The following is a 14,319-nucleotide window of genomic DNA, read 5'->3' on the forward strand; positions in this document are numbered from 1 at the left end:
CACATGATCTTTCCTGTCTAAATCCAAATTGTCTCAGATTTAGTATATTGTTCTCCAGATGTTTTATCCATCTATTTTTGATAACTTTCACAAATTTTGGCTACCATGCTTTTAAGGGAAACAGGTCTGTAATATGTTGGGTCTTGTTTCCTCCTTTATACCTTGGTATGATATTGGCATTTTTCCAGTCTTCTGGTATTCTTCCACTTTGAGTGAGCAACTTATTATGTTATATATTTTGACTATTAGTTCTTTATATTCTTTTAATAACCAGTTTGTGATTCCATCTGGGCCATGTGATTTCACGACATCAAGGTCCATTATTTCTTTCAGTGTTACTTTTATTTCCCTCAAGGGGAGGGGGAGTATTTCATTTCTCATGCCTTCATCCTGTTATACATTTTCTCTAGTGAAAACAGACTAGAAGCGTTTGCTCATGACTTCAATCATTTCTGTATCTTCTGTGTATTCCATATTCCTTTGGCGTAGTTTCACTATTTCGTTTGTTTTTTACTTTACTGTTCACATATCTATAGAATAGTTTTGCCTGATTCTTACATTATTCCATTGTCTTTTTCAATTTCTTTTTTCCTCCCTGCGTATTTCAACATATTCGTTCCTTTAATTGATATATATTTGCCATTTTCTAGTTTTTTTTGTATTTTCTCCATATTTTACAAGCTTTATCTCTTCTTTCACTTTGCTGCACCTTCTATCGGACAACACTGTGCTTGTAGCAGGATCAGAGGAGCGATTGAGGAAGTTGGTGACAGAGTTTGGGAAGGTGTGTGAAAGAAGTAAAGTTGAAAATAAATGTGGGTAAAAGTAAGGTGATGAGATGTACAAGGGGAGAAAGTGGCAGCAGACTGGAAGTGAGTATTACGGGAGACTGGAGGAAGTGGATAGTTTTAGATAATTGGGTGCAAATGCGGTGGGAAAGTGAGGAGTATAGGTGGTGGAAATAGAATGTAGATTGAGAAAAGCAAGTGCCTTAGGGGATTAAAGTGTAATGAGAAATAGATATTTGGGAATGGATGCTAAGAGGAGATTGTATGGAGTGATTGTGCCAACAGCACTGTATGGGGCAGAAACATGGAACATAAGAGAGGAAGAGAGGAGTTTGAATGTGTCTGAGATGAAGTGCCTGAGAAATATGATAGGGGTTACTAGGATGGATTGAGTGAGAAACAACAATGTGAGGAAGAGAATGGGGGTGGAAAGGGAGTTGGGAGATAGGGTTGATGATAGAGTATTGGGATGGTTTGGACACACGGAAAGAATGAAGAAAGATTAGTAAAAGAAGTGTGGAACACAGAGATGGAAGGAGTGAACTTGAGGGGGTGACCAAGGATGAGATGGATGGATTTGGTAAAAGGGGCATTGGGAAAGAAGGAAATGTCTGTTGAGGAAGGATGAGAGAGGACAGAAGATAAGGGTGAATGGAGGATGGTTGTGTATGGATGATATGTGTGGATGATGCTGTGATGCATGAGGGGGAGTGGGTGGGGGGTAAGGGAGTATGTGTGAAAGATAAATTGACACAGCCCAAGAAGATTTCTCCCTGTATTTTCCATTTCTGCACAAGGGGACATAGAGAGGGGTCGATGATTTAATGAAGCAGCTTTGCTGTGGATGTGCTGTGTCTTGTGACACTACTTCTGACCCAAGGCAGTGGGCGAGATGCAGGGATGACCTGTCATCCAGGAGGAGCCAAGATAAGAGGGAGGGAGGAGGGTGGATGGGAGTGAAGTAAGTGGGGATGGAATGGGTGAGAGTGGTTTTTATGCCTTTGTTTTTTGGCTACCTCCCTTGTAAGGGGGGAAAAAAGTGATATATGCATGTACATATTTATTTTTTGTAATATTGTAAGATGAGAGGGGGGGTGGAGTGTATTTCAGGGGAGGAATGGGTGGGAGTGATTTTATGCCTTTTCCTTTTTGGCTACCTCCCTTGTAAGGGGGAAAAAGCCTTGGTATATGTATGTACATATTTATCCACTCCTTCATTATAGATTTCCATCAGAATCATCCATTTTTCTTCCACTTGTGTTTCTTCATTGTAGAATTTTTCCCAACTCACTTTAAGAAAAAATTTCCCAAGTTTCTCAAAGTCTGTTTTACTGCACATCAGTCTTCCTTTTCTGTATTTCTCTTTTCGCTCTCTATATATTTCCTCCTGTAGTTCTAACTCAAGTAATATGTGGTCACTCTTCCCCAATGGTGCCTTGTATTCAATTCTATCCACAATTTCAGGTTCTGACATAAATAATAAATCTTGTCTTCATGGTTCTTCATTATTTCTATATCTAGTGATGTGACACCCATTCATAAGGACATCATCAGGCTCTCCCATATGGCTGGCTTCAAGGTGGATGAAGATGATGTGAATGAATTGCTATAGTCCCATGATAAGCCACTCAGCAATGAAGATCTGGTGGAGTTGGAACAAGAACAAGCTCTCCATGGCGATGATGATGATGCACCCCAGCGAGGCCTTGACATCAAAACACTTCATGAGGTCTTCTCTGCCCTAGATCCAATCATCATCAAAAAAATAAAGGAGAGGGACCCAAACCCAGCATGATGTGGAACAGTTGCCTATAATATGGAGCAAGCCTTCAAGGTCAAGGGAAAGAAGGGATTGCTGTACTAGTAAGTGAAGAGATAGGTAAATGTGTGGTGGAGTGGAAGGTTTCTTCAAGATTAATGTGGATGTGGGTGAAACTGAGCAGGGAGATGTGGGTTTTTGTAAGTGCATATAGGCCTGATAGTAAGAAGAGTGTAGAGGAATGGGAGGACTTTTGGATAGATTTAAATGGGTGCATAGCGGGTTTAGGAAGAAATGTCAATGTAGTGATATTGGGAGATTTTAATGCTAGGGTAGGAAAGGAACCGATAGGCAGAGTGGTTGGGAAATGTGGAGTTCCTGAAAAAAATTGTACTGGAGAGTTGATGGTAGAGATGTGTCTTGAGAGTTGATGGTAGAGATATGTCTTGAGAGTTGATGGCAAAGATGTGTCTTGAGAGTTGATGACAAAGATGCATCTTGAGAGTTGATGGCAAAGATGTGTCTTGAGAGTTGATGATAGCAAATACAGTGTTTAGGAAGAAAATCAAGCATAAAAGTACACATGGGAGAGGGTGGTGGATGGAAGGGGGGTTGATAGGGAATGGGCTACATAGTAGTAACCAGAATAGTAGGAAGAGTTTTGGATGTACATGTTCTAAGGGGAGAGAGTGGGGGAATATCAATTTTTTTTTTTTTAAAGAAATATGAGAATGGAGATAAAGGAAAAGGACAGAAGGTAGGGTGTTTAGTAAACTGCTTAAATGAGGAAGAAAAGGTGGAGTACAAGAAGAAGCTGAGGGAAGAGTGGGAGGGAATGAAGGATTGAGTAGAACTAGGAGTGGAGGAGGAATGGTGATGGTTCAAGGAGGGAGTGACAAAGTGTGCAATGTTGGTGTGTTGAACAAGGAGGATGGGAGGAAATAGAAGGAAGGGTAGTGAATGGTAGGACGAGGAAGCAAAGAAGGTAGTAGAAGAGAAGAAACAAGCATTCACAGACTTATTACAAAATAGGACGAGAGCATCATATGAGAGGTACAAAGAAGAGAGAAGTAAAGCATAAGATAAAGGAGGCAAAGTGGAGAGCAGATGTGAAATGGGATAACAAAGTGACAGAAAATTTTGAAAGTAATAAAAAGATGTTTTGGAAGGAAATTAAGCCAGGAAGGGGAGGTGACTCAAGTATAGGAGAAAAGGTAAAAGGTGCAGATGGAGAGATGATAATGGAAGAGACAGCAGTAAGAGGAAGATGGGCAGAGTATTTTAAGGAGTAGCTAAATGTGAAGGAAGATGGGGAGGGACAGGCAGTTCCTGTGGGAAGCACTTAGAAAATGACAGTGATGAGTGAGGAAAATGGAGAAGGAAAGAAGAGGTGAGAGCAGCTGTTAAAATGATGAGAGCAGGTAAGGCACCTGGGTTGGATGGGTGTCATGCAGAATGTCTAAAAAGGGGAGAGTGATGGTGGACTGGCAGAGCTTGTTTAATGTTTGTCTCAAAGAGGGTAGAGTGCTAGAGGACTGGAGGAGTGCCTGTATAGTTCCATTTACATGGGAAAAGGGGACAATTGCGAGTGTAGTAGTTTCAGATGGATCAGTTTGTTGAGTGTAGTTGGGAAGGCTTATGGGGGATTTTGATTAGAGAGGATTAGAAGAGGAACAGAGGGAGTAATTGGTGAGGAACAGTGCGGGTTTAGGACAGTGGTTGTGTGGATCAGATTTTTGTGGTAAGGCAGATATGCGAGAAAGTTTTAGGAAAAGGTAAGGATGTTTTTTGGGCCTTTATGGATTTGGAAAAGACTTATGACAGGGTAGACAGGAAGGCACTGTGGGAGGTATTGCAGATATATGGGATAGGAGGAAAGCTGTTAAGAGCAGTCAAGAGTTTTTACAAGAGTAGTAGAGCCTGTGTTAGAATCAGAAATGGAGAGAGTGGTTTGAGGTAAAGGTGGGACTTTGTCAGGGATGTATTATGTCTCCTTGGCTGTTAATTTATACATGGATGGGGTGGTGCAACAGGTAAATGCAAGGATAATTGGCTGGGGATTGGAGATGGTTAACGAAAATGGAGAAAATGGGAGATAAATGAGTTGTTGTTTGCTGATGACACTGCATTTGTGGCACAATCAGAAGATGGTTTAAGGAATTTGGTGACAGTTTGGGAAGGTGTGTGAAAGAAGTTGTATATAAATGTGGGTAAAAGATGATGAGATGTACAAAGGGAGAAAGTGGCAGCAAATTGGAAGTGAGTATTAAGGGAGAGACTGGGGGAAGTGGATAGCTTTAGATACTTGGGTGCAAATGTGGCAGGAAAAGGAGGGGGGGTGGAAGTCAAATGCAGATTGAGAGAAGCGAGTAAATGCCTTGGTGGATTAAAAAGTGTGATGAGAAATAAGACATTTGGGAATAGATGCTAAGAGATCATATGAAGGAGTGATTGTGCTGACAGCACTGTATGGGGCAGAAACATGACGCATAAAGAGAGGAAGAGAGGAGTTTGAACGTGTTTGAGATGCGATGCCCGAGAAGCATGATGGGGGTTACTAGGCTGAATAGAGTGAGAAATGAGGTGAGGAGAGGAGGTGGAAAGGGAGTTTGGGGAAATGGTTGATGAAGAAGTATTGGGATAGTTTGGACACATGGAAAGAATGAATAAAGAAAGATTAGTAAAAGAAGTGTGGAAGGCAGAGGTAGGAGTGAACATGAGGGGTCGACCAAGGATGGGATGGATGGATTTGGTAAAAGGGGCACTGGGAAAGAAGGGGATGTCTGTAGAGGAAGGATGGGAGAAGACAGAAGATAGGGGTGAGTGGAGAATGGTTGGAGGATATGGGGGTGAGGGAGTATGTGTGAACAATATTTTGACACAGCCCGAAGGGATTTCTCCTCGTCTTCTCTTTTTCTGCATGAGGGGGTGGAGTAGTCACCAATTAAATAAAGCAGCCTTGCTGTGGATGTGCTGTGTCTTGCTGCATTGCTTCTGACCCAGAGCCATGATAACCCATCCTCCAGGAGGAGGCAAGATAAGAGGGAGGAAGGGGGGTGAATGGAAGTGGAGTATGTGGGGATGGAATGGGTGGGATCGGATTTTATGCCTTTGTTTTTTGGCTACCTCCCTTGTAAGGAGGAAATAGCCATTGGTATATGTATGTACCACCAGTGCCACACTCAGATCACTAAGCAAGTCCTTCAAGACAGGCCACCAAACCCAATACTCTAACCACAACCCCCCTGAACAGCTGCCCAGGATGTAACATTTCACCCCATACCATGCAAAACGTAATGGAAGACTGCATTATACACAATCATGCATGCAAACAACACAACATACACTCTATAAAGGATTTGTGGGAAAACCCAGTTTCGGCTGTGGCATTCCTTGGGGAGACGGGACTGCTCGGAAAGACAGTCTAGGGAACGACAACAACAACAACCACACCCCCCCAAATAGCCCCACAGATTAACATTCCCACATACGCAAGAACCACAATTAGGTAAATACCTTGATACACTTGCACTCAGGACACCATCTAGCAATGAAACAGTACCAACATAAAATAAGCCTGGCCACACATTCAAACTAGCCCATTTGTAACCACCACAGAGGACTCAGACTTCATACTACAATGCCCTACACAATCCCTAAACAAAAACAATTTTTTTTTTTCTAAATTACTTGTGGACCTATCCAGGGGCAGCTGTCCATTACCTTTTGCAAGACAGATCAGGGACAAAAGATATATTGACTGACCCTCCAGTCCACTGGAATACTTCCTCCTTTAGATACGTGGTGAACCCTCACTATACTCCCTTTGTCACACACTCAACATAACAAACTAACCAGGTGCCTTACCAGTTTTCATCTTTCAATGCTCTTTGTATTTCTTTTCCTAAAGCTCCTTCACTCTCTTCTCCCATTACACCCCACTTCCCATTACTCCGTTCACGGACTAATCTTCTCTCGCATTTGGATCCCCCGACATTAACATTTCTTCCAAAACTTTCAACTCTTATACAATAAATTCCAAAAATACCTCTCCTCTTCATTTCCCTCACTATCAGGGTTGCACATGCTCAAACACCCATACAACCAAACACTCTCATTTCTACCCACATTATCCTTGATGACACTTCCCTATCTTCACCATACTTATTACAGCCACTCCTCATCCATTCGCTTGCAAGACCCCCTACACTCCAAAACTAAAACTTGAGAGTGATGAGTGAGGAAAATGGAGGAGAAATAAGGAAGGATGAAGTGAAAGCAGCTGTTAAGATGATGAGAGCAGGTAAGGCACCTGGTCTGGATGTATGCCATGCAGAATGTCTGAAGAATGGAGGTACAGTTATAGTGGACTAGCTGGCGAGGTTATTTAATGTTTGCTGGAGAGAGGGTAGAGTGCATGAGGACTGGAGGAGTGCCTGTATAGTTCCACTTTACAAGGGAAAGGGGGACAAGTGTGAGTGTAGTACAGAGGGATCAGCTTGTTGAGTGTAGTTGGGAAGGCTTATGGGAGGGTCTTGATTGAGAGGACTAGGAGAGGAACAGAGGGAGGGAGTAATTGGTGATGAACAGTGTGGGTTTAGGACAGGTAGGGGTTGTGTAGATCAGATTTTTGTGGTAAGACAGATATGCGAGAAAGCTATAGGAAAAGGTAAGGATGTTTTTTGGGCTTTTATACATACATATACCAAGGCTTTTTCCCCCTTACAAGGGAGGTAGCCAAAAAGAAAAAGGCATAAAATCATTCCCACCCATTCCATCGCTAAATACACTCCACTCCCCTCCACCCTCCCTCTCATCTTAGCACCTCCTGGATGACGGGTCATCCCTGCACTTTGTCCACTGCCCTGGGTCAGAGGCAGTGTCACAAGGCATACCACATCCACAGCAAGGCTGCTTCATTAAATCGGCGACCCCCCTCTAAGTTTCCTCATGCATAAAAGGAGAAGATGGGGAGAAATCCCCTCAGGCTGTGTCAAATTTTGCTCACACATACTACTTCACCCCCCATCCATTCCACCTCATGCATTACACCATCATCCATATACAACCATTCTCCATTCACCTGTCTTCTGTCCTCTATCGTCCTTCTTTAACAGACATTCCCCTCTTCCCCAAAGCCCCTTTCACCCCATCCTCCATCTCATCCTAGGATGTCCCCTCATGTTCACTCCCTCTACATCTGCCTTCCATACCTTTTTTACTAGTCTTTTTTCACTCATTCTTTCCATGGGTCCAAACCATCCTAATACTCTTTCATCAACCCTATCTCCCAACTCCCTTTCCACCACTGTTCTCCTCACCTCCTCATTTCTCACTCTATCTAGCCTAGTAACCCCCATCATACTTCTCAGACACCTCATCTCAAACACATTCAAACTCCTCCTCTCTTCCTCTCTTATGTTCCATGTTTCTGCTCCATACAGGAAATAAAAATGTGGAATTGGTTATGATAAAAGTTGAAAACAATAACATGAAAAGTAGAAAATTTGTAGTGATATATGTGCCCCCAAAAACATATTCTTGGAGAATGACCATTCCAAAATGTTGGAAGGCACAAAGCATGTGTTAAATGAAATACTGAAAGGAGAAATTAGTAATTATAGGTGACTTCAACTCTAAAGAAATATGCTGGGAGATCGCAGTGAAAGGTGGAGAGGACATATACCACTGGACATGACCACTGAATACACAATGACTCAATGGGTAAAAGAAAATACCAGATATAGAAATAATAAAGAACTGCCGAGACTAGACTTAATATTTATGTCAGAGCCAGAAATTGTAGATAAAATGGAATACATGACACCAATTGGGAGGAGTGACCACATACTAATTAAGTTCAAACTAAAAGAGGAAATTTGAGAAGAAATGAGAAACATTAAAAAGGATGACTAATGTCCAACAAAATGGATTTTGAGAAACTCATAAAATTCTTTCAGAAAGCAAATTGGGAAAACTTCTTTAATGAAGAAATGAAGATGGAAGAGAAATGGACAATATCAAAAGAAATCTATAATGAAGGAATGGATACATATGTACCAAAACAAAAACAGGAAAGGTGTACATTAAACGTTGGTAGTTAGGGAAAAAGAAGAGTCAAAGCTTGGAAAAGATGGAAAAAATAAAATAAATGGGCAAGTGGCAATATATCAAACTAAGAAATGGAAAGGTAAGGGTGTTTTTTCTTTTTTTTTTGGGGGGGGGGGCTTTTAAGGATTTGAAAAAGGCTTATGACAAGGTTCTGTATTGGTTCCAATAATTTTTGCAATATATATAAATGACGTGAAGGTGTGCAATGTTATATGAACTTCTATGTAGATACAAAACTACTAAAGAAAGTAAGTAAAAAGGAAGACTGTAAATCACTACAGAAAGACCTAGATAAGTCTGGGAATGGAGTCAAAAGTGGGAAGTGAACTTCAACACTGGGAAATGTAGTATAATGGGGTTTGGAAAAAGTAAAAATACAATATCTGGGCCATATAAAATTGGTACAAAAAAAGTAAAAAATGTTAGCTCAGAAAGGGACCTAGGGGTAATTATCAATAAAGACATGTCACCAGACAAGCATATCAACAAAATAGTACGAGAAGCCTTCAATTCACTAAGTTCAATGAAAATGGCCTTTGACTACTTACATACATACATACATATACCAAGGCTTTTTCCCCCTTCCAAGGGAGGTAGCCAAAAAGGGAAAGGCATAAAAACACTCCCACCCATTTGACTACTTGGATGAGAAAATTGTAAAGAAAATCTTGGTCACACTGATAAGACCAAGGTTGCTGCAACACTATGGATGCCCAGTACTAAAAAAAGTATATATATATAAAGAAATTAGGAAGAATCCAAAGGGCAACAACAAAGATAGCACCAACATTCTCTAAATTGACATATGAACAAAGATTGTCCAAACTGGAACTACCAACCCTGGAACAAAGAATAGAGAGAGGAGATCTACTGACCATTTACAAAATTATGAAAGGGATGGAAGTTCTCAACAGAGATGATTTATCAAAGTGGGATAAGAGAAAAACAAAGAGGAAATGAAACGAAACTAAAAAAAGATAGTTATTGAAGATATCTGAAAAACAATAGTTACACAGATTGGAAGATATCTAGTGTGTGCAAAAACTATACAAGAATTTAATAACAAACTAGATGCTGAAATATACAAAAACGGGTCACTACAGGAGTATGCGGTGACAATATGGACAACCAGCACAAAAAAGAATATAAAGAAATTAGAAAGAATCCAAAGAGCAATGACAAAGATGGCACCAACACCTTCTATACTGACATACAAAGATTGTCCAAACTGGAACTACCAACCCTGGAAGAAAGAAGAGATCTACTGGCCATATACAGAATTATGAAAGGGATGCAAGTCCTTGACAGAGAAGATTTATTAAAGTGGGATAAAAGAAAAACAAGAGGACATGAAAAGAAACTTAAAAAGGATAGTTATAGAAGAGATCTGAAAAAGAATAGCTTTCCCCACAGAGTGGTAGATGTCTGGAACAAATTGGAAGAGGCAACAGTGTGTTCAAATACTATACAAGAATTTAAGAACAAACTAGATGCTAAAAGATACAAAGATAGCATAGCTCACTTCCCATATAATACAACTAGGTACATACACACAAGATGATATTCCTAGTCATCTATGACCTATTTAGTCACCTATGACAGATATGGAAACACTATTCTTTGTCCCCATCACATAAGCAAAAGGAAATGAAGTGGTCACGGTATAGATTCAAGGAAGCAACAGGAGGGACAGCAAAAATTAATAAACAGCTCAACACTTCTCTATAAATGGAAATTTGACCGACATATATGCTGTGTGGCTCTGGTCTGTAGGGGTGCTTAAGACCATGAAAGTATGGGTATACAATTTGGGGAAAGATCCTGATTCACCGAATCATACTACCATCAAGGGCTAGAATTTCTACAATTTCAATTATTTAATTTTATTTTATTACAGAGAAGTATACGATGATGACAATATAGACAATAATAATGATGTCAACAAAGGAAGTAACATTTTGCATGGAGAACAAGATGATGTTTGTTTTATGATATCTGCTTGAAAAGTATAATTATGTGTTTTGTATACTTCCACACAGGGTTATTTACACTTTTATCAAATACTGTTTGATAGTTGTGCCTTATACATTCCTACACTTGTTGAAAGGTTATGTGTAAATACTAAGTGTGTGGTTCTGTGCAAGTATCACATTTGGCTGTGTGCAGTACTGTGCTGTGGTGAATGCATTCATACCCATGTAGGATGCCCACAGCAGTGTGCACTTCATTCAATGCATTATCATTGCATAAATTTCACTATTCTTCCCTTGAACACAGTTCCTTCAACTCAAAAGTCTGTAACATTTCCTGCCCTTATCAAGGAGATACTCCTCTACATCTGAGGAAAAGGAGGAAGATGAGGGGAGGTCATCCTGACTTATAGTCCAGAAATCATGCTGTCATGGCATATTGTTCCTCACTTCTCAACACCAGCACCTGTTATTCACTCACAATGTACAATTCACCAGCATTCTAGCTATAGTACACTTGCAAAAAAGAATAAATAAAAAAAATAATAATAATAATAAAAAAAAAGTGGGGGGGGGGGATAGTCTTTTAAGGTATTTTGTACTCTTTAGCAATTATTACTAGAGCAGTCTGTACATGGATAAGAATTTGCATCTAACAAACATTAATTACCATTTCAGAATTCATCAAAATAAATACTTTTTATGCAAAGCAAAATGCTTTTCTCATAATGATAATGTATAAATGTATCATACTCCAACTAAATATAGCTGGACACTTGAACATGCAACATGTTACCTTGTGCATGCTTGATAAGCACTCATTGTGAGGCAAAATCCGTAACATTCAATGCAGTAATTGCATCTTCCACCTCAATTGTACTTCTGCATATTCACCTTTCTAAGAGTTGCTGGAACATTTGTTAAGTTTTACAACCTTAGATGCTGAATAGGGAAAGCTCCACCTCTAACTAAGCTACACTCTTGGAGAACAAGGATGAGCTTTTCTTCAGCTACACAAAATGGCTTGGATTACTTCTTGGTAAAAATGTAGTCTACATCCATTACTGATATAGCTGTCAAGTTACTATCAAGTAACTTAAGGAAACACACGATCCAAGTTTCATCACATTCATCGTGAAAATGTCTTGGGTTTCATCATTTGATTCTTTTCTCTACGTTTTCTGGGCACGGCACCACCTTCTGCATCTAGATATCGTTTTGGAGGGGCTATTGTCCTTCCTGATGAAGTCCCACGCTCACTAAACTTGAAAACTGAAGGTGTGTTGTTTCCACCACCAGTTTTGGCAATGTTTTGGTGTGTATGTGCATAGTTATTGTGACTGCTCCCTCTACTACAACCGGGGTGATGATGGCTTGAGGAGAATGAGTGAGAGCTACTAGTACTACTACTACTGTTACTATTGCTATTACTATTATTACTACTACTACTACTGGATAATACAGTAGGTCTATCATTATCATCTTCTTTACCTACATTAACAAGATTTCTTTGCAATGCTGAAGTATGGGAGGTTTCAGTAGAAAGTACTCCAGACTTAACTACACTTGGTTTGGCTAAACTTGAATTTGACTTGAGGGGAGAAACCTCCGTTAGATTTTGACTATTAGTACCAGACACTTCCACTGTTTTATAAACTTTAGGTGGGGAGTTGTTCGGCTTGGAAACTACTTGTTTAGATGGTGAGGGAGCCTGTCGAGGCATGATCAAAAGCACTTCATTGGTGTCTCCATCTATTATCTCTGTTTGACTTAAGTTATTGACAGCCTTAACTTGACTCTGTTCTTTCATGATACGTGACTGCACAGGTGGATGGCTTGTTATATTCTCTTGGTTAACATTGTTCTGACTGTCCTGGCCCCAGTCACGCCCACAAGGCAAAGGAATACGGATTGGTTGTCTCACAGGTTTGCCTAGAGTACCTGGGCGGGGGATGACAGATGGTACTGTACTTGGTGCTGGTAACCTATGTACTCCTGGGCCAGGCATCATAACACCTGTGTTTTTCGTATTAATTACACCCATTGTGACCTGGCCACTAGACTGCACTTTCTTGTCTCTTATATCTAAGGGATTTTCACCCCCAATAATTAAACGCTTACTACCTCCACTCCCGCCAACAGGACTTACACATCCTACAATTGGAATCTGCTTACTCACTATTGCTTCGTCACCAATGCATAAATTACTCTCACAGCTATTAGAAGATGCCTGAGCATCTGGAAGTTCACTGTTGTCTTTGGCATAGTCCTCCTGAGCCATAGACTCACATTCACCATAATATTCTTGTAACAAACTCAAACCATGTGAACTGCCATGATTGGTCACTTTCACTTCTGTCTGACCTGGGGCTAGAACTGGCCTTCTATCACTTTTTTCTGGAAGTCCTTTAGAGTCTACTGTTAGTCCCCTGTTTAGTGTAGATGGAACTGCCTTATTCACAACTTTCGTTAGTTCAGAGGCAGAGTTCTGCACTGCACTTGTACTTTTGCTGTTCTGAAATATTACTTTCTGTGGAACTAGAGTAGATGGTGCAGCAATTAGTTTTGTTTCTTGACTAGCTACTGCATTACAGGAAGTGTTTATGGTTGAGGTAGAAGAAAAGGATGACTGTTGGGGAAGTTTGACCTCTGTTTTAGGCGGTGATGCCCCAAGTCTGGCCATCTGATCCTGGGCTCCTGAAGGCCCAGCTGGGGGTGAGGTTAGGGGCCGAGTAGTTGTGGTTCCCAGTGACTGAGGACCAGACGAAGGTAAGGTCACACTGGCCTCAGCTCTTGAAAGTAATGCAGAGGTTTCTATAGCCATTGCTGTTGTTGTTGTAGTAGTGGTGGTAGTAGTTGCTGTCGTTGTAGTTGTTGTATTAGTAGTTAGTGTTACTGAAGATGTTGGTGATGTTGAAGTCTGTGAAGTAGGTGGACCCGATGGTTTTACAACTCTCCTTTCCTCAGCTGAATTGAAGAAAATCTCAGGCAGTATGATATTGTGGTTAGGATTGTGTTCATTCATAAGACGACGGATCAATTTGGCTATAGCTTCCCTCTTGCTGCTCACAACCTCTTGGGGGAACCAGTTGTGGAGAGAGCGAATGGGAAAGCTGTAATCCTTGATGGGTTGCTGTGTAAAAGAAAAATTTATATTAAGATTAATCCAATCAAAATATGACAAGATACCTAAATCTTAAGTTATGAACATGTACATGCAATTTTTCTTCAAAAAATATTTTTCACTATTTCAGAACTGAGAGGATTAAGATAAGAACAGAGGGACTGATTGAGGTAGAGCAATGTAGGTTCACATGATGGTGCATTGATTGAGCTTTTGTGGTAAAACAGGTGTCTGAAAAGTACTTAGCAAAAGGTAAGGAAGTTTTCAGACTTTAAGGACTTGGAGAAGACATATGAGAAGGTTGAAAGAGGCTTAGTGGTCTATCAAACAAGTGTTGTCTCGAGTTTTACTAAGAGGAAAATCCACAGCCGCCCCAGTGCCTGGGGATAATCCTCAGAACCTCCCAAAGATCTCCCTTGGAAGAAACTTTTATCTGCTTTCTGTGTTGTAACAGTATGAGACTATTTCTATGTCACCAAATGAAAGTGATAGGAAGAGAAGATCAGTCACCAGTGGCTCCATGTGTGTGAAATGTGTAAGAAATACAGTTGAAGTTAACCCCTTGAG

General features: G+C 40.5%; 1 protein-coding gene across 10 annotated transcripts in view; it reads right to left on the bottom strand.

Annotated features, from left to right (window-relative positions):
* Window positions 1–9,683: 9,683 nt before the first annotated feature.
* Window positions 9,684–14,319, bottom strand: part of LOC143032481 (uncharacterized) — a 90,477-nt gene continuing 85,841 nt past the window's right edge. For 5 of the 10 annotated variants that reach the window (XM_076197329.1, XM_076197332.1, XM_076197331.1 and 2 more), the window contains one exon: window positions 9,685–13,761. In XM_076197329.1, the coding sequence (XP_076053444.1) occupies window positions 11,758–13,761 (2,004 nt within the window). In that variant the 3' untranslated portion in view covers window positions 9,685–11,757. Of the gene's footprint in view, window positions 13,762–14,319 lie in introns of all 10 variants that reach the window. The other 5 variants (XM_076197328.1, XM_076197327.1, XM_076197324.1 and 2 more) reach the window with 2 other exon arrangements.

This window comes from Oratosquilla oratoria, chromosome 13 (assembly GCF_046742065.1).
Source record: "Oratosquilla oratoria isolate Oo_2021 chromosome 13, ASM4674206v1, whole genome shotgun sequence".
NCBI lineage: Eukaryota > Metazoa > Arthropoda > Malacostraca > Stomatopoda > Squillidae > Oratosquilla > Oratosquilla oratoria.